At 39.5% G+C, this 20,153-nt stretch overlaps 1 protein-coding gene across 2 annotated transcripts in view; it reads left to right on the forward strand.

Moving 5' to 3' along the window:
- The window catches only part of UVRAG (UV radiation resistance associated), a 92,972-nt gene that overhangs the window by 60,852 nt on the left and 11,967 nt on the right, over nt 1-20,153 (forward strand). For both annotated transcript variants that reach the window (XM_059873210.1, XM_059873219.1), the window contains 2 exons: nt 644-722; nt 18,555-18,646. In XM_059873210.1, the coding sequence (XP_059729193.1) occupies nt 644-722; nt 18,555-18,646 (171 nt within the window). The remainder of the gene's footprint in view (nt 1-643; nt 723-18,554; nt 18,647-20,153) is intronic.

The raw sequence follows: 20,153 nt of genomic DNA on the forward strand, positions 1-20,153 counted from the left end.
AGCAATATTTATTACATAGGAAAAATAAAGATCAGTAATAAAATGTTTGCAAGGGCTATAGTGACCTATGATGCTGCGACTCAGGCTTTTGGTGCATGTGTGAAGTTTGTTGAAAGGAATCACTTCTATTCTGAATGTTGTTCTGGTAAGTGAGCCTGCAAATTTCTTCTCTGTGTAAAAGGCTTTGTGCTCTGTCAATCACAGGATAATGATCAAAAGAGAACAACTTTTTAAAAATATTCTTTCTGTTTGGAAATGAGCTAACCAAGTGTGACTGAGTGAATGCAGAGGGATAACGTGCAATGTGGAATGGTGCTGTGTGCTTCTGAAATTACACTTTGATTGGTGAGAGGGATGTTGCAGCCCTGGGAGAGTCATAAAGTGTCTTTTAAAAACCTCAAATACTTTAAAAAATGGAATTCCGTAGCTGAGTTTTGGCATCAGTTGTTAAATGCTGATTGACTGGAGTTGCAGGGGGTTCCTAAATACATTCTATGGAGGGAACCTGGGAGAAGTCAGCAAAGGAAGCTTTTTTAATTTTTACTTTCTCAGAAAAGGAATCTGGGGCTTTTTGAAGTTTACATAAGCATCTGAATAATTTCACCTTACATAATTTCCCTCCCCCCTTTTTTTTCCCCATCAGATTTCCTTTATATGCAAAAGGAGGGGAGAAGCTTCAGTTTGAATATGGAGTTTATCTTCTCAACAAAAATATAGCACAGGTTGGTACACTTGAGATTGCTTTTTATTATTATTATTATTATGTATTCTCTGCTTGGTGTCAGTATGATGTGAATGTGCATGTGCTGTCCTGTGGTGCTGCTCTCTGTGGTGAAAACCTGTGAACTAAGAAAAATATCCTTGAAAACATAATTTTCACTTATCTTCAGCTTTGTACTCGAGATTTTCTTCTGTGGTGCTTAGAGAACGACTTGCCAGATGATGAATCTTTTCCTTTTCAAATAGTACATTCTATGAGTCTATAGACTTCACACTGTTTTGAAAACTGTAAATAATCTCTTATTCTTTTATTCTGTTGTACTTGGAGATCTATTCATGTAATTCTTGCTCGTGTGTCTTTAATTTTGCTGTATTATTACTTCAACTAGTATTCTACCCTTATAAGAAAACACAATACATGTGAAATATGAAGTATTGCAAATGTGTGACTTCTATTTTAAAAGTTCTCTAATCAACCTCACTTCCTTGTTTTTAATGTATTTTAAAAAAACATCCTTTACTCTGAAAAATGCAAGAGACTTTGCATACTTGTATTTGAGATGGCAGTAATACCTGCAGCTAACACATTTGGTATGGAATTCAGAGAATGTTCAGAAAGCTGGTCTCAAAGAGGCCTGGCTATTTCAATTGTTATGTAGTCCTAGGACAGGGTCAGCTGTTTTTCTGCTGTCCCTGGTGATGTTCTGTGATGAAAAACCCGTGATGTAAGTGCTACTTAATTCCAGTGCTTGATTGTCTTGGCCACTAAAGACAGCTAATTTCTGACATCGAGTCCAGATCTGTCTTGCCTTTGTTTATATATTATAATAATCAGATCCATTTAAGTCTCTTCTATTCTGCAAACTTTTATGCATTGAAAAACCACTTCTCAACACTTCTCTTGTCTCAGATTCTCCATCTGAATCCACATTTTTCTTGAAATGCAATGCCCAAAGCTGGATACAGCGAGCCACTGTTGCTTTCAAAACATTGAGTAGGATGGGAGAAATGCTTCCCAAGTCTTATCGTTTTATTTCCAGTTCATTGGGTTCTAATAGGTTTGTACTCTTAAAAGCCTAGCAGAGTAAATCTTAGGATTCTGTGCAACCAACAGCCCCAGGTATCTCCTGCACAGCAACAGAACAGTCCATTCTGAATTTGTTCAGGTTGTTACGTTTGTTGCAGTTCTGGAGACAGGCACAGGACTGAACACACCGTTCAAGTGACAACAGCACACGTGTATTGATGGATGCTCCCTTTCATAGGGAGTTATAATTTCACATGCTTGAACACCTGAGTGGTCGAGGTCTCAACACCACCCAGCTCACTGGCCAGCTAGCTGTCTGCATTCAGGATTGAATGGGATTGGCTGGGTTCCCCTGTTGGAGTTCGAATCCAACATTGTCTTCCTAGGGACTTGTTTACTTCTACTCCTTAACAAACTAGGCTGGTTGAGTTGTGGTTCTGTCATGGCCAAATTTATCTGTGCAGCTTCAGACCAGCTGTAGCTGTCACAGCAGGTGATTTGTTTAATTCACATTTTATATGCTGTAACTTGAATGTATTCTTAAAGAAGAACTTTCTTGTTCTTAATCACGTTTCTACTTTGGTGGCAAAAAAAAAAAAAAAAAAGGCTGAGAACTCAGTCTCGGCTTTATGCTGGCTGCACCTGAGCCTATGCCCTATCCAGATTACCTAATTAAAATATTGGATAGAACTGGGGTTCTGTTATTCCAGCTGGAGTCCCATTTTCCAGCACTTCAGTTGTAGTCATAAACCATTCTTTATTGCACCCAAAGAGTACTTTCTCTCTGTTCACTTGTACTTCATCAATATACCATTTCCCCAGCATGCTTGTGAGCATATTATAGCAGAAAATGCAAAGAGATTTAAATTTCAAGAGAAATATGACATTTCTGTTTCTAACCTGTTTGAAATTACATTAGTCTTACAGTTTTATTCTTGAAAAATCTGACCTTTTTATGCTTAGCTTCTATTAGTCTTGTTTGTTTTTCCTTCCATCACTTTTTGCCATTCCCTATCCCAAATTGAAGTAAAGCTTCTGAGTCTTTCTGTGTTGTTTGTTTTTTAAGCTCGGATTGCATTTACCATTTTCCAGACTTGCCCGTGCTTAGTGTATTTTGGACAGTAACCTCTGAAATTACTTAAAGGCTAAAATATCTTAAGACAAAGTTAATCGAGTCCTACTAATCTCGGAAATTGGCTTAGCCAGGCTGCTAATGTATCTTAAACTACACCTCCTTGTTGGTGGTATTAGTAATGGCAGCCAGCTGTTCACACTTGACCTCCAGAGGGAAGATTAGTGAGAAAAAGGGATTAGTCTTTCCCTCAAATGCTTTGATAGATCTCTCTCTTCATTACTATCAAAACAGTGCTTTCCTTAATCTCTGCTTACTAGTTCATTCTGTAACCTGTGAGTTGTGATGCTGCTTGCTTTGCCTTTCAGCCCTTCTTTGTCCTTACCTTATTCTGGAGTTTGCCATTCAGCTATGTGATGCAAGCAAGGAGCTCTGTCATTTTTTTCATTGAAATGATGAATTCTTCATTGCAGCCAGGGTGGTTGTCTTTGCTATTTGTGTAGTTTGGGTTACTTGACACTTGTGCCTGTAGTATTTTTTTATAGAAACTGTCACCACTTCACTTTTTTCCTGTTTATCTCCTTGACTTGTCACCTCTAAGTTGTTACCGCTCTTGGACCTACTGAAACCTCATTCTGATTTTCTTGTCCTGTTTCTGAAGGACTCTGGGTGGTTGAACACACAGTCACTCACCCATGTTGCCTTCCAATTCCTTGCAGTTGGTTTCTGAAATCACTGGCATATGTTTAAACTTATAAAAGTAAATGAAGGCTTTAAGTATGTATTGGTATAAAAAGAGTTTCCAGCTCTACTTGGGGTCATTGGTGCTGGTGCAAGCTAGTCAGTGGCCAAACTTCAAAGTGGTTAGTAGAACACTAGGGGTTCACATGTTAATGCCTTAGATTGTATGCTGTTGGATATAAAAACATAATGGAAGTAAATTGGAATTTCTGGGGGGTGCTTCTACTACTTATTTAATCATGAAAGTGTTATGATGTCCACATAAACTGTTGTAGTCACCTTTATTTTGATGTCCTTGATCAAATATTGCTGCTTTATATAGTTCTGCCAAGGGGAAATTCCACTCTGAAAGCAGACCTGGTACATAATCTGCAGCAATGCTTCATAAAACCTCTGTGCTCTGGGGCTGACTTGACCTAAACACCCCAGATTGTCTGAGTTCTTGTATGTTTCTTGGGATATTGAAACTGTTGAATTTACATAGCTTTTAGCAGACCTTATGGCTGCTTTCAGAGAAGTGTCCACATATGCTTAGTTCTTGTGAATGTGTGAAAAATTAAGTTTGGACAGAGATTGAGCAGCTGCCTCTCTCTTATCTCCAGACCATCACTTAAAGGTGTTTACCTGAATTCAGAGAACCAGTCCTCTTTGTCAGGAATAAATGTAAATCAGTTGCTTAATTCCCTCTGTGCTGTGGGAAGGTTGGAGGTGCCTGGGAAGAATAGTGGTGACTTCACTGGAGCATGGAAACAGGAGCCTGGGTCTCTGTCGCCTCACTTGAATCATTCATGCAAGTTTTGAACACTGTGACAAACAAAGAGCCCAGAAAAATTCAATCAACCTAAAGAAATATTTTGAAATTATTTGTATAAGCTTCCCTGATTTCACAGATTTTTTATGTATTTTTTTCCTTTTACAATTACCTAGAATTCTGGCTGCAAGGAGAAATGTGAGTGTGCAAGAAGTGAGATGGGATTGATATTAAATAAAATTACTGACATAAAAACTCTTCTAGAGATAAAGGGGTACTGTTTTGTAAAACAGCAGGATAATAACACTGAAAACCACATCTTGCACTCAGGAGAATTCAGCTGGAATTAGAAGCAGCCTAGTGCTGGCTTGATAGAGTTTTTTTTGGAGAAACTTGCTTTGCTGTTACATTCCAAAGTTGAAACAATGTGTGTTAATTCTGAGAGTTCATAATAACTTCCATCTGTATGTGAGCACGAATTGTTTCAATACCCATATTTTCTGTTTGTAAAATTGCATCTCTCACAAAGTTCACAGAGGAGCTTTTTGAGTTGGATAACATTATCTAAGGCTGTAAATTTCCATTTAAGATTTCAGCTGTTTGACTCTCACTAGCATAGAAATGCAGGGTTTTTTTCAAAGATAAATTAGTCACTTATGTCTAATAATACCCACCAAAAAAATTCACTATAGTTAACAAAGGTGAAGTACAGTAGAGTTCCTAAAAATGGGAGTGAATTGCACAGCTCTCCAAAGCATTAGATACTGGGAGAGCATTCAGCAAGTACTGGCCCCATAAACCCTGTAGCTCCTGAGTTAGGGATGTGTATGGAGTATCTGAGGAAAGCTGAGGCTTTAGTAGGAGAAAGAAGTGAACTCTCATCCTGGTATTCACGGTGGAGTACTTGAGATTACAACATGAAAACCTCTTGTTATGGTGGATGAATATTAGGAAATCCCTGAAGTTTGGTGAGGTTTTTTGTGGGTGATAAGTGAACACAGAACAGGGTCAAAATGGTATCTCTCAGAGTTCTCTTTGTTCTGAACAATGTGGGTGGCACCCAGTTCTGCTGGAGCAGAGACATGGACCTTGTGGAATCACGAGTGCTTGAGTAGTGGTCTTGCTGCTCTAGGTTTTTTCATCTCAATAATTAAATTATTTCTTTTAAACTTTGAAGTGGGGGTTGTTGAGAGTGTAGTGGCTTTGAGTTTTGGGTCTCAGGTCTGTAAAAAGAAAGCATCTTTATTGCTGCTTTACTGGCTGCTTTGCTGTCTCTTTCCTTCATTCCCAGAGCCTTAATTGCTTCGGCCTGTCTTCAGTGTAGGTTCTTCATTGCATATAATGAGTTGATCTTAATTTAGTGACCATCCTCCCAGATGTGAGTGAGTCCCTAGTGAGCACACATATTGTTACTGTGGGAGAATAACTTGCCCAAAATTGTATACCCAGAAAGTTGAGGGTGGTGAGGCCTTGGCACAGGTTGCTCAGAGAAGCAAGGCCAGGTTGGATGGGGCTTGGAGCAGCTTGGTTTAGTGGAAGGTGTCCCTGCCCATGGCAGGGGCTTGGAATGAGATGAGCTTTAAGGTTTCTTCCAACCCAAACAATTCTGTGATTCTATATTAAATTATTTCGGTCCTGTGTTGATCATTATGTCTAATGCATGCATTTATGATGTGTAGCCATTGAGGAGAGCACGTCCATCTTGTTCATCAAAGTTCCAATTTCTTTAGGTATTCAAGAGGTTGTCTCTTGCATGATATTTGACAGGCATTATTTCTTGTCCAGTTCCCAGATTACTTGTAGAGGACATAATTTCAATAGAACTGTAAAGCTGGTTTCTTTAGGTACCAGGGAGAAGGGAGTTTACTGCAGCTATTTTCTTGCACAGGGCAGTGAAGTTATTCTCACATGATTTCAGTCAGCCCCTGAACCACATCGAATTAATTTGCTTCTTAATCTTCTAGGTTTCTTATTCTAAGTCTTATCTCAGCTTTACCACAGAACCAGAGGGCATCTGTATGACTGTTATGAGACCTCTTTTATTCTTTTGCTGTGACCTTGGTCACTGTCTCCATCTGGCTTTATTTGACATGGCCTCAGGAGTGGTGGTGTTCTGTCCTTGACTAAATTAATGGTTCATGAAAAGTAGACTTGTAAAGCCAGGTGTCAAATAGTTTGCACCATTTTACAACTCTTTGTTTTCCTACAGCCAACCCAAGGAGTGAATGTGTCTAGTCTTAACCTCAGTTCATCGATTCATACAACAGTTTGAGTTGGAAGGGAACTTGAAGACCATCTTGTTCATGGGCAGGGACACCTTCCCTAGACCAACACCCTCCTTTACCAACCCTAGACCAGGTCTCTCCAAGCCCTGTCCAACCTGGCCTTGAACACTTCCAGGGATAGGGCAGCCACTGCTTCTCTGGGCAGCCTGTGCCAGGGCCTTACCACCTTCTGAGTAAAGAATTTATTTCTAGTATCTAGTCTGAATCTGCCCTCTTTTAGTTTAAATCTCTTCCCCTGCCTATCCATGTAAAAAGTTCACAGTTGGTGTTTGTTAGCAGAGTCTCTGTATACGGTGTCAGACAGAGCATCACCTTCCAGGCATCACTTCCAAGTTTAGTGAAACCTGTGGAATTTGTTACACTGTATGAAATAAGGTTATTTTTTTCTTCTGTTCAACCTGAATGCCATGCTTGGGATTGTTTCACAGGGAAGGCTTCTTTTCTCATCCTCGTTTGTTTTGTCAGACCATTATTGTGTTGTGTTAGACTGATACTCCATATTGGCATCGCTTGCTTAGCCCTGGCCAAAGAATAGTTCTGCTTTCATCTGACAGGCATTAGCAACACATGAACTTTGCTCTTTGATGTGAAAAAAAAAAAAAGTCACTCTCTTGTCAGCTCCCCCAAGGTTCTTTTTCTCAACAGATTACAGGTCCAGGTAAGTAACTAATGTCTAGCCCTCCTCTTGTGTGTCCATGGCCACCGTGTCCACATGGTAGCAGGTGACATTTATGTGCTTTGTGTAATCTGCTTGAGAAGCTGAGCAGCCGGTGCTGCTTTCCTGGGAATGCTGCTTTGGGGGTGAGTTGCTTGTCTGATGCACAAAGTAACATTCACAGAACCAAAGAAGAAAACCAAAATTCTTGTTATATTGTAGGTATAATTAACGTGCTATCTTCCTAATACCTGCATGGAGTTAAAGTTGAATGCTTATGTACTAGTGACATATGTTTGAGGCTGAACTGAAACTCAGCTGTTAAACATGAAATACGGCAAGAGGTTCAGTTTCTGGTTCTGTTAGACTATCAAACATGAGAGAAAATCAGCTCTATAACAGAAACTAAAAGCTTTTCCATGGGAAGTTGAACAGCAGAAATGTTAGGCCTAGAAATTTGTTTTGGCAATAAACACTAAGGAGCAGAAGTGTCTTTAAAGAATTCTGTGAGTAGTGGTGTGTGTGCTGTGGTTATGGCCCTTTGAGTGCAGGATACTGTGACTTGCACACTACATCTTATGAGGCCCCTAAATTAAGATCATAAAACATACAGTTCAGAAAGAATGCACCATCTGAATCCAAGGCCGGTTCAGCTGCATACAGAAAAGTGTTCTTGAAAGAGCATAGGTTGAAGCCAGAGTCTAGTCCTTGTCTTGTGAAGTGCCAGGCTTTCATTTCAATATTAAGAGGAAGGGACTGCACCTGAAACACCACAAAGTACCTTCTCCAGCTGTGTAGAGCCAAAAGCTCTTAGGAGAGGTTTCATTCCTGAAACTTTCCTAGGGTAACAGTGAGCCGATACTTAGCCATATCATTTAGAATTGGGGAATTTATATATGTTTTTTGCTAACTTTTTGGAAAGGCTTTCTTTTTTCCTTTCCTATCACCCGTGCCAAGAAAAAATAGATTGAAATGAGACTGGATTAGTAACTGAAGTTCTGGCTTTCATTCAGCTGAAAGCCTGCTTATCCTTGTCTGTAGGCAAAGACCATTATTAACTTGCTCTGTGAAGGTGCAGATCTTGGGTGTTCAACCCGTACAGATCCCGGCACCTGCAGCCTAAGTCCAGACAGTGCTGGAGGCTCCTGCAGGTGCGGTGGGATGACCGGTGTGGTTGGGTGACTGGAGGGATGAAACACTTCTCATATATGGACAGGCTGGGAGAGCTTGGGTTTTTCAGACTGGAGAAGAGACAGCTTTAGGGAGACCTCAGAGCCCCTACCAGTGCCTGAAGGGGCTCCAAGACAGCTGAAGAGGGACTTTGGAGAAGAGCTTGGAGTTACAGGACAAGGGAGAATGGCTTCCCACTGCCAGAGGCACAGTTAGATGGAATACTGGGCAGAAATTCTTGGCTATGAGAGTGGTGAGGCCCTGGCACAGGTTGTCCACAGAAGCTGTGGCTGCCCCATCCCTGGAAGTGTTCGAGACCAGGCTGGACAGGTCTTGGAGCAATCTGATCTAGTGGACAGTATCTAGGCCCATGGTTGGGGAGTGGGGGGGGTAGGACTGGATGAGCTTAAAAGTCCTTTCTAACCCAAACTGTTCTGGGTTTCTATGAATAGGAGAGGTGGCATCACCAGCTGTGCTTAGATTCAGTCCTCCAAAGTGATTTTGTGGGACCAGCCTTGCAGGCATTTTCTGTGTATTACATAGCTTTTGTACTGTGTAGCTGTCATTAGCTCTTTGGACTAAAATGTTTTCTAAAAAAAGGAGTATGTTTTTAAAATAGAACCAAAATTGAGTAATTAAAAGGCAAATGGATTCCTGATATAGTTAATCTGACATAAACACATGTTGTCTGCTGGGTTCAGCTGCTTTGTAATGTATATAAGTTCCATGTTACAAAATTGAAAGAGATAGGGAGGTGGGAAATCTGTTATCAAGCCCTGGCACAATGTATGAGTGTAGGAAAAAGCTGCAGTGTATAGTTTTTCTTACCAAGCTGGGTGTGTGCACTGGAGGCAAAGCTGGACATTCAAATATAAAATGTTCACCTCTGTGGAATTCCAGGTCCTGTTTGGTAAACCTGTTTCTTCCTTCAGAGTCTCTCTTTTCTGCCATGTGGCCCATTTCTTAATGGGAAAGAGAAATTATGGTAAAATGCACCTAATTTCTTAAAACTTCACTTGCTTTAATGCATAATTTTTTTTCTTATCTCTTATTTGCAAGCAAGCATCAATCTGTGACTTGGGGGGTTTAATTTTTTTTTTTTTTCCCTGAGCTTCTGTTATTTTCACCTTTACCCCCACATTCTGTGTTCTTCTGTTGTATAGTTTAATATGTATGTTTTGTCCTCCTTGGTCAGAGTTGGTCTCATACTTCTCTGCATAAGATTTGGCACATCAGGGCACAAAACCTATTTTGAAAGCTTTTGGTATGTCAGCTACTTAATCATCCATAAATGCCTTTCAGGTTTTTTATATACTGGGGTTGAAGTTTAGAGCAAGTTGTTCTCCAGCAAATGGAATAAAAGGGTCTGATATGTATGGGCTCATTCACTTTTTGGTCAGTCCAGAATGTTTGGAAATCCAGAACTTTAAAGTGTTTTGTTTTTCAAGAGACTGGAATTACTGAAGGTGTTATTGCAGCTCTCTTTGCTGGCCTTGTGTGTAATTCATGAAGTTAATATTGTGTAATTAGGAAAAAAACAAGCTCTGCTTCAATTTAGCAAGTATAAGTTGACATTTTCAGGAAGACCAGTGCTGAACTGTCCTTGGTTTAATGCTGTCTGACCTCAGCTTTTAAGTTTGAAATGTCATCCATCATATGGGAAACCATTTCCTGTGTTGGTGTGTCTTACCAAGTGGAGTTAGTGGAGTTTACTGAATGCTGGTGTTAACCTCATAGGTAGCAAGTCTTTCATAGGTTAAACTGTTCATTCTGTACTCCTCAAATGAGAGGGCTTTCCATTTGATTCACAATCTTATCTCTTTTTATAAGTCAGTCTCTTTTGTTCACTGACAGTAACATAATAGATACCTGGAAAGCAGTTCAGCTGAAATGCAAGATGTGTCTGGGAGCAGAGAGTCCCCAAGTTCTTCTTCCATTTCAGCTCTGTGTCATGGACTGAATCACTTGCTCTTTGAGAAAGCTTTCTTGAAGCAAAAGCCATTTGACCTGAAAGAGCAGGGTTCCCAAACCTGGATGAGTGAGTGGCCAGAAGCTCAATTTCACCTAATTTAAAACAAGGGCTTTCCCAACACAACGTGGAAGAGCAAATAGCTGAAAGATTTTACAACATCTAATGGAGCTCATTGTTTGCCCACTGAAGTAATTCTGTGAATTCCTTTCCTGTGACATCTTAAGGTAGAGGGCAGAGCTGGACTGATGTCAGATGTGAAAATTACCTGGTTTTGGAGTGGATTTATTAAAATGTGAAAGTAACAGAGAAGTGGAGGAGGAGTGTGTAGCACTATAATCCTAACCATACATTTTCTCTGATTTCCATCCAGGACAGGGTGGGAGAGTTCTCTGTACACACCTGTGTAATCCCTGAGAATACTGCCCTTCTGATATTCATAGGTTCATATATAGGTAAAAAGTAAACTTCAGGTGTGCAGATTACATTTGGGGAGCTAAACACACATAGAAAATTTAATGTTTAAGATAGAGGCACAGAATGTTACTTATCTTTCCCCTTTTGACTTTTGCATGTCTGACCTCTTGTTCTGTGCCCGATGGAATGATTTTTAATACAAAAGCTCAGGATGAATGAACTCCTAGGAAATAGGTGTACCCATTTCCTATAATCCAGGGAACATGAATTAGTGATACTGAACCCTTTTGAGAAGCTCTGACCTAAAGGTTATGTGCTCTACAGTTTCATCTCGTCAAGCTATAAATGCAGCAAGACTGCAGTAAACATGGTTTTAGTTACTTGAGTGCTTCACTGGGGAGTAGGGGAAGCTTTTTGGCGGCTGGTAACTGCTCTATCTTCTAAATTGCCTTTTAAAATGTTCTTTTATGAAACAGTCATGGCATATGAGGCATTCCTTTATGGGCATGGGGGCCCATATATGTTGGTTTTTGTAGCAAGCCCAGTAACTGCTAAGCTTTACAAGGAATACTTTACTTATATGAGTGGCTCCCAGCCTGGCTTCGTCCCAGCCTGGAACAATGGTTCCTCTTACTGGACACCAGACTGAAACCATGAAGGTTAATGTTTGAGACCTCTCTGGAAGGGTGTTGTGTTTACTCTCAAGAAAAGTTTCATATATAGTAGTGAGAGAGTTCTTGAGGAAATGCAGCTTTTTGGCTTGTCTAAATGTTCAGTTCTAGAGTGTGTTCTACATGTACTCAAACATATACTCCTATTTCCTTATTTTCTTGAGGTCTATCTCCAATAAACACTATTGCTGTGAGACCAAAATCCACTTTTAAATATTGCTGAAGTTTTAAGAATAAGAAAACTGCTTCATAAGTGTTTGGCAGAATAGTACAAGTTGCTGTGCATTTAGAATTGAGGCTGCTGCTGTCTTTGAATAAATATCAGACTTTGTGTTTTGGTGAATGCAAGAGGAAGAGGCAGCCTAATCTAATTCCAGGACAAATCAAAGAAGGTAAAAGGGAATTAGGTCTGTTATCAGATGAGAATATAGTTTCCCTGATCACTTCTGAACCATTGCTGTAGATGTATGTAGATTTCATGCATGAATTTCCCCTGCCTTTCAGATGGAAGTGAATTAAAATTCTCCAGGCTAAGAGGAGAGGAAAGGAGACAGGCTGTTCTTGGGGCAGGAGGAACCAGTGGTGAGAAAAAGTTTCCATCTCAATTTGCTGCAGTTTGTGAGGGCTGAATCAGCCAGAGCTCTGTGAGGACGTTTTGCTCTAATGTAGAGATGATTGTTTCTGAACTGTACTAGTCTTGGTCCAGGGACTGTGTAGCATCTCCAGTGTTAGTTATCACTCTTACAGGTCAGAGTGAGAGAGTGAGGGGTCCTCAGCATCAGAAGGACATGGACCTGTTAGAGTGAGTCCTGTGGAGGCCACGGAAATGCTCCATGGGGTCCTTAAAGCCCCTTCCAGTGCCTAAAGGGGCTCCAAGAGACCAGGAGAGGGACTGGAATGACAGGGAGAATGGCTTCCCACTGCCAGAGGGCAGGTTTAGATAGGATATTGGGCAGAAATTCTTGGCTGTGAGAGTGGTGAGGCCCTGGCACAGGTTGTCCACAGAAGCTGTGGCTGCCCCATCCCTGGAAGTGTTCGAGGCCAGGCTGGACAGGCCTTGGAGCAATCTGATCTAGTGGAAGGAATCTAGGCCCATGGTGGCGAGGTTAGGACTGGATGAGCTTAAAAGTCCTTTCCAACCCAAACCATTCTAGGATTTTGTGATAACAGGAAATTATGTTATTGATATCAGCATCTCCCTTGTAAATGTGGGACAGATCAGTTTAGTTCAGACTAAGCATGCTTTTAGAATTACTGATTGTAATTATTCTTCAATGGTATAGCATAAAATGCAGTTATGTCCTCCTATTGCTTTGGTTGCAGTTTGTGTGCCTTTTTTGCAATTGCTATATCAAAATTGTGGTGGGAGTCTTTTAAGATGGTTTTAGTGAAGGCTTTAGGCACGCTGGGTTTTCTTGAGGAACTTGAAAAGAGTATGCTGAATGGATTAATGAAGGACATGTGTCTTCAAGGATGTGGATGTAACTTGCTTTCTTGTTAGCTTAATACTCTTGAATGAGTTGCAAAGTAAAAATCTGCTTTTCAGGTGTAACTCTGGGAAAGGGACCCAGGCATATAAAGATAAGTCATAATATCTGTTGAAATAGCTGTTATATTTGAGCACTTCCTCTTGCTTGGATGAGCACTGTCACTACTGTAGCAGTCCTCTATTTGCTTCTTCTGGAAGCAAAATTGAGAACTTCAAGACTTGTTATGATCACGTTGGTTATTTTTCTTTTTTCAGCTCCTACTTCCCCAAGAATCTTAAAAAAGTTTAAAAAACCATTTTATTATGTTTACTTCCAAACTGTAATTGATGCTTACTGATAGTCTTTTTAAGTGTGAAAAATGAAAGTGATTTCAGATGCTTAGTTTGGAGATACATTATCTAAAGAGCTATTGATACCGCAACATGTTTCAGTAGTGTTGTAGCTTAAGGGTTTTTCAGTAAACCCACATAGGCATTCAGAGCTAGAACAACTAGCCAGATTCAATAAAACAAAGGCAAGCAAAAAATGTTATAATTGCTCCCCAAAGATATAAACACACACAATTGTTTATATAGCAGCAGGCCTTATTTCACTGATCCCCCATAGTTGTTTATATAGCAACAGGCATTATAACAACACTTCCCATTTTCTTTATTGCAGTGCTTAGTAATCTGAATCTCTGCCAGTGTTCTGTTCTACTCTGACAAAGTCACCCAGGATCTTGTAAAACAATTAACTATGTAATTTTATTAAAACTTCTAAAACTTCATATTTCTCTTTGACATTCTTAATATTTCAGTGTTTGACATTCTCTGAAAACCTTGTGCAAATGCTTGGCTTTTGACCAGCTCTGCAAATTTGATTAAAACAATAGTTTTGCTTCTATTTTTCTCTGTAGGTTTTCACATTTGTGGAGCAGATGTTTTTTTGAAATTCTTGATGCTATCAAGAGAAACTCCTCATATAGTTGAAAATAATTCAAAATTGGTTTTGACTGCCTTACTATTGCAAGATCTTTGCGTAGTGTAATAGTGGGTTGAGTCCACCTATTGTGTCAGTACAGGTACTGCTACAACATCAAGAACCAGTTGCCTGCAGTGGGGACTAAGGGAAGTCCAAAATACAGCAGAATTTGGCATAGACTTGAATATTATGCACCCTGTGTACTAAAGTGGCTGCTATTTTGAGCTTTAATAACATATTCTGGCTGTTAGACTGCTTCCACATGGCTTAGAACAAGATGAATATGGCTGGGGAAACAACGTGAGAAATGATGAACAGATGAGGTTAGAATTGGAGTCATTCTGCACTCCCCCCTAAAAAAAAGATAATTGAGCCCAGGTACTCTGTGGTTTCTGGCTGGAAGTACATGTATATGCTTGTATACCATTAGTTATTAAATACTGCTGCAAGAATTAGGATAGGAAGTGGACAGTTGTTTTTTGCACATAAATGCAGGATATCATTGTTTTTTTTTAAGAGCAGGCATAGAGTGGCAAACCTTCTAATTTTGATCTTGGGTGCAACCTGCAATTACCCAGGAATAGAAAGATAACTAAAAGGTTTCTTTTAAAGCCAACTTGATTGAAAAACTTCGGTAGTCCTAGTACTTCTTATAGCCTTTATAGGAAAGGAACTGAACTTTTGCAGGTTTGTATTTTAGTTAGTTAACAAATGATGTATCTCAGCTGGTAGACTTGATGAATGAACATTTTGCTGTGGAATTGTTACCTTTAGGAAGGCAGTAAGCTTTTCTGTTGTCTAACGTGATTTTAGGTCATGATTTTTAAGTCTTACAGTTCAGTTGATGAAATGAATCCTTGGAAGCTGTTTGGTTGGCAGTGGAGTAGAGATGTTCAGATTGGAGCTGTTCACTGCTGGTTCACTCCCTTACCTTCCAGTGTAAGTTCAGACCATTGCAGAGAAGGAAATACAGGTAGAAACTGGAGGAGCTGAATATTCTTTTTTCTCGTCTTAGAGTGTAAATAATTATGCCTGTTTTGTTACAATTTAACTTCTGTTTGTCATGCATCACCTACAGCTAATGCTGTGGTTTTGTTGGTATTAGTCTTTTAAGGAAATTCAGTCTTTAAACACTTTCTTAGAAATTAGAATAATACAGATTTTTAAGAATAAATCTACCTTTTGCTCTGAGAACCACTGTTTTAAATGCATCTTATTTTAACATTTATGGTTTTCTGTGATGTTGGAATATATAGGTATAATAGAAAATACCCACTGGTATGATTAGCTGTTTTTTTGTAGAGAGGTTGGCCTTAAAGTAAATGTATTATCCTATTTTTTGAGTTTTCTCTGTACACATAATTCGTTAAATTCTTCTGCCTTGAACTGTTCATAAAATATGAGGCATCTTGTCTCCTCTATCTTGTTTCTGTGGAGTAAGTGTTGTTAGTAACAAACATGAGAGCAGCACTTGGGAGAACAAAGCTGTGCATAGGAGCTAAATATTGGTGTAGAAATCAGAATTAATATTTTATCACTGGAACATCATTAATGATTTACTCAAAGTTCTGTGGAGAATACATGGTCTTCGATGTGAACACAAATCTGGGACACCTCTTCAATTAAAACAGGCACATTTTCTTTGGGTGGCTGGGTCTTATCTTTAAAATCTTAAATAAAATGCTGATTTTGAAAATTATTGCATTGGAAACTTAGTGTGGAGATGGGTGACTTTTAATAGTGAGAATTGAAATTTGAACAATTTCTTAGGAGAATCAAGACAGCACATGGTTACCTCTGTCTGCTCTTGTTTTCCTGCCCTCTTAATTCTTATGAGCAAAGCAGCTTTTCCCTACATTTTTCTCTTTTTAAACTTGATTTTGATGTTAAGAAGTACTTGTGTGAGTCCTACTGTAACAAGTCACAGGGAATCGTAGAATGGTTTGGACTGGAACAGACCTTGAAGATCATCTAATTCCACCCTCCTGCTATGGGCAGGGAAACCCCCTCTAGATCAGGTTGCTCCAAGCCTTATCCAACCTGGCCTTGGGGCCCCATCCTTCCAAACCTTCTCTGGGCAACCTGTGCCTGGGCCTTGCCACCCTCACAGCCAAGAATTTCTTCCCAGTATTCCATCTAACCCTGTCCTCTGTTAGTTTGAAGCCATTGCCCCTTGTCCTGCCATTTCAGGCCCTTGTCCAAAGTCCCTCTCTAGCTCTTGGAGCCCCTTTAGGCACTGGAAGGGGCTCTGAGGTCTCCCTAATGCCTTCTCTACTCCAGGCTGAGCATCCCTAGCTCTCCCAGCCTGTCTTCAGAATGGAGGTGCTCCAGCAATACTTGGTGTATCTCCATGGCCTCCTCTGGATTCAGTCCTTATGACTGTTGTTCAGTGCCTTACTGTTTATTGAATGAGGTGGATTAACTAGCCCTGCATGTGGGGTATTGGATGTTAAAAAAACTAAACTTAAGGGAAGGTGTATGAGAAATGCTTTATGGATTGTCAGAGGTTAAGGAGAGGAGGAAGAGGAATTCTGATCTTTTAAGTAAAAAAAAGTTGTTTTTAAGCTCCCTCCAGCTCCTTGTTCACATTTGTTTGGTGTTGTATCTGTAGTGGCCTGCATCATGCAGCAAAGCAGATATTTTCTTTGTCAGGATATGTGAGACTACTACAGAACTATGCAAAGGAGGAGTTAACTTTTGCTGTATTAATGGAGTGATAATTTTGAATCCAGACTAAAACTCTCTTCATCAGCTAATTTTTGAATGTTTTCTTCTGTTTCTGGAAGGCAGATAAGTTTTTCAGTGATTTCTGGTTTTGTAAATACATCAGCAGCAGCTTGCGTTGATGCAGACATAAAGCAGTATTGCTTTGCTTTTAATCAGTTAAAAAGCTAAATAGTGTGCAGTTTATGAAGTTAAGTAATAACTTTTTCTAGGGGTTTCATGGAACTTCCTAACTTTACTTAATATGCATCTCTACTATATGAAATATGAAAATGTCTTTTAGTAGAAGCAATGGTTTTGCTCGTGTTTGGATACTGGGGTCTCCCATGAATTCTTCTGATCCTGGCTGTTGGAGAGATCCCTTAATCCACCTTATTTTCATGCTCTGAAACCTTAAAATGTAAGAATGACTATAAAAAGGGGTATTCCATGAACTTTTCATTGTTGGAGGAGAAACAAATGTAAAGTTTTTGAGTTGGTGGGTTTTTTCTTCTTTATTTCTTTTGCTCCAGGCTAATTCTCCAGTTAACGAATTCCACTATAATCCCATCAGGAGAATGTGGTGATGGTTTTGTAATTTATATTGTATGGTTGTCTTAATCCAGGTTCTGTCATTGTAGCAGAAAATATGAACCCAAGCCCACCATATGATTTGGCTTTGTCCATATGGAAATAATAAACTGTAATAAATGGCCAGCTGTTGTACAATGCAGTACTGAGGGCGATTTTCTTCCAAAGTAATTATTCTTTCTGAAACTCAGACAAGCACAAAAATGATTCCCAATTTCAGGAGTCTTTTTCTCTGAAAACCTGATTGTTTGGGAGAAGTCAAAAATTTTTGAAACTTAAGATACTTTCCTGCATCTTGCTGTCAGGAATTGTGGAAACAGGTGTGTGATTCTAAACAAAAGAAATTTAACTTTGAGTGGGACTGTTCCATATTTCAGCAAGTAGCTCTATCAGCGCTAAATGCTGTGTTGGAGTCCAGCAGAGACTTCTAAAGCATGTTAATATATGCTGAGAACTGCTTATTAAGTTGGTAGTGCATCATTCCAGTTGCCTTAGAGATACTGGAATGTAGGGTGTTGGGGTCTTTTTTCATATTTTAACCACACAAGGGATACATTTCTCTGCAAAATTTCCCTGAAATTTTAAGAATCAAACTTCAAAGACAGACTTTTTCCTTTCCATGTGCTGTTTTCTTCAGAGGTACAAGTCACTTTTTAAATTTAGTGACTTGTTAAACATGGAGTTTATAATTCTCACCGATGACAGTTACGTCACGAGTCAATATTCAGTTAAAGTATGTCAGTGTTTAAAGCCTTTCCCTTCACTAAGTAGCATCTGATTTCAGTGCTGGATTTAATTATGATACTGATAACAGGCATTTAAATGCTGATATAAACTGTGTAAGGATCACAAATATTGATCAATTGTGTGACAATATGTATTTTTACTCATTGATATTACTATAATAATTCCATTACTGATTCCAGTATAAACTGATACACTCAGATTGACAAGTACACACAAATAAATATTTGGACTTCATGAATACAGAACATTGTGATGGAATTTGGTGTCTTCCCATAATGGCTGTGTTTCTGTGTTTTTATTAAGCTGTGAACCTGCTCTCCTGTTGCAGATAGTAAATAGGGAAAGTGTGAGGAGGTTAAAGAGTCAGGTTGACTGAATATTTGGCGCTGTTCTTGTGTGGGTTTCCTAATACAAGTAGTAAATAGACCATTTTCTTAAGGGGAATAAATATCTTGGAACTGCTGGATAATCATCCTAAACTTTCTAAAAACCTAGTGACTTAACTGACTATGATGTTGTATTCTTTGGGATTTGGAAAGCTGTGCTAATTTTAGGATTTTTTTTTTTTTTCTGGTTTTGTAGCTTAGATACCAGCATGGGCTGAGTACTCCAGATCTAAGGCAAACTCTTCCTAACCTGAAAAACTTCATGGAGCTTGGACTGATGGTTAGGTGGTAAGTATTTTTTGTAATTTATAAGAAAGAGGTGGGTGCCACAAAAAAAAAAAAAAAAAGAAGGTAAGGATTTGTCTCAGACAACTAGCTCCTCTTCACAAGGTGACAATGCTTGGTGAGATTATGACCTTCCCAAAATACAGACTCTGTAACTGTCCACAACATTCTACTGTTTTCTTACACTCTTACAAGTTCTTCCATATGATGGGCCCACAACTCATCTCAGAGCTTGATGTTTGAAAAAGCAATGCTCTTCACTAGAGGGAGGTGAAATAATTGTTGTCTTAAGACTGTATTTAATGTTTGGTAGCAGGTCCACCTTCTATATCAAACTGGTTAAGCAGAACAAGTCATAGCCTGGGCAGTCTCTGACTGTGTAATTCAAGTGAGCTGCATAGGAATCCAAATGATAAGCAGCACAACCTCTCTGTAATATAATTGCTGCTAATGAAAATAGCAGTTGCATGTTCAGTGTTGTTGCTAAATGAGAAGCTACGTTAATAAATAACTGAAGGTTCTAGTATCTTCCATGGAAATCCCATGTACTTCTGTTCTGATTCACTCTGAAGGATTCAGACTCATCTTCTTCCACTGTCTGCAGAAAATCAAATCAGACAGGTTTCTATGTTTTAGGCTAAAGTTAGTTTAGGTTTATCTTGCAGCAGTTGTTTGAGCAGGAGACTTAACCAGTTCTCCTTAAACGGAGGTGAATTTTACTAAATGTGAAGAACAGTTTACTACCCAGTGGATTTCAAGTGATGGTTTGTATTCACATGGTTTTAATTTATGCTCCCTGAATTGCGTGCACTCATGCAGTCTCTTGCTTAAAGCAATTATTTTGTCCTGCATCCTCATCTAATCATAGACTCATAGAATGGTTTTGTTTTCCTGCCTTCTTAACTCTCATGAGCAAAGCAGTTTCTTCTCCCTACATTCTCCTCTTTATAAAATTGATTTTGATGTTGAAAAGTACTCGTGTGAATCCTACTGTAACAGGTCACAGGGAATCATAGAATGGTTTGGGCTGGAAAGACCTTAATGATCATTCAGTTCCCACGCCTTGCCATAGGCAGGGACAATTCCCAGTAGACCAGGTTGCTCCAAGCCCCATCCAACCTGGCCTTGAACATATCCAGGGATGGGGCAGCTCCAACTTCTCTGGGCAACCTGTGCCAGGGCCTCACCACCCTCACAGTGAAGAATTTTTTCCCAATATTCCATCTAACCTTTCCCTCTGGCAGTGGAAAGCCATTCCCTCTTGTCCAAAGTCCCTCTCCAGCTCACTTGGAGAGGGACTTTGGAGGCACTGGCAGAGGCTTTAAGGTATCTGGAGCCTTCTCTTCTTCCAGGCTGAACACCCCCACCTCCAGGTTGCTATTTGGAGTCTTGGCTAGGGAAAACAAATATAGGAGTAGGAAAAGTTTCCTCTTTCAGCAATACTGTAAAAAGTGTTGCCTGATGGAAATTCAGCTCAGCCAACAGAGGAAGTAAATAGGTCCTGAGAAAA

Source organism: Haemorhous mexicanus, chromosome 2, assembly GCF_027477595.1.
Source record: "Haemorhous mexicanus isolate bHaeMex1 chromosome 2, bHaeMex1.pri, whole genome shotgun sequence".
Classification (NCBI taxonomy): Eukaryota; Metazoa; Chordata; class Aves; order Passeriformes; family Fringillidae; genus Haemorhous; species Haemorhous mexicanus.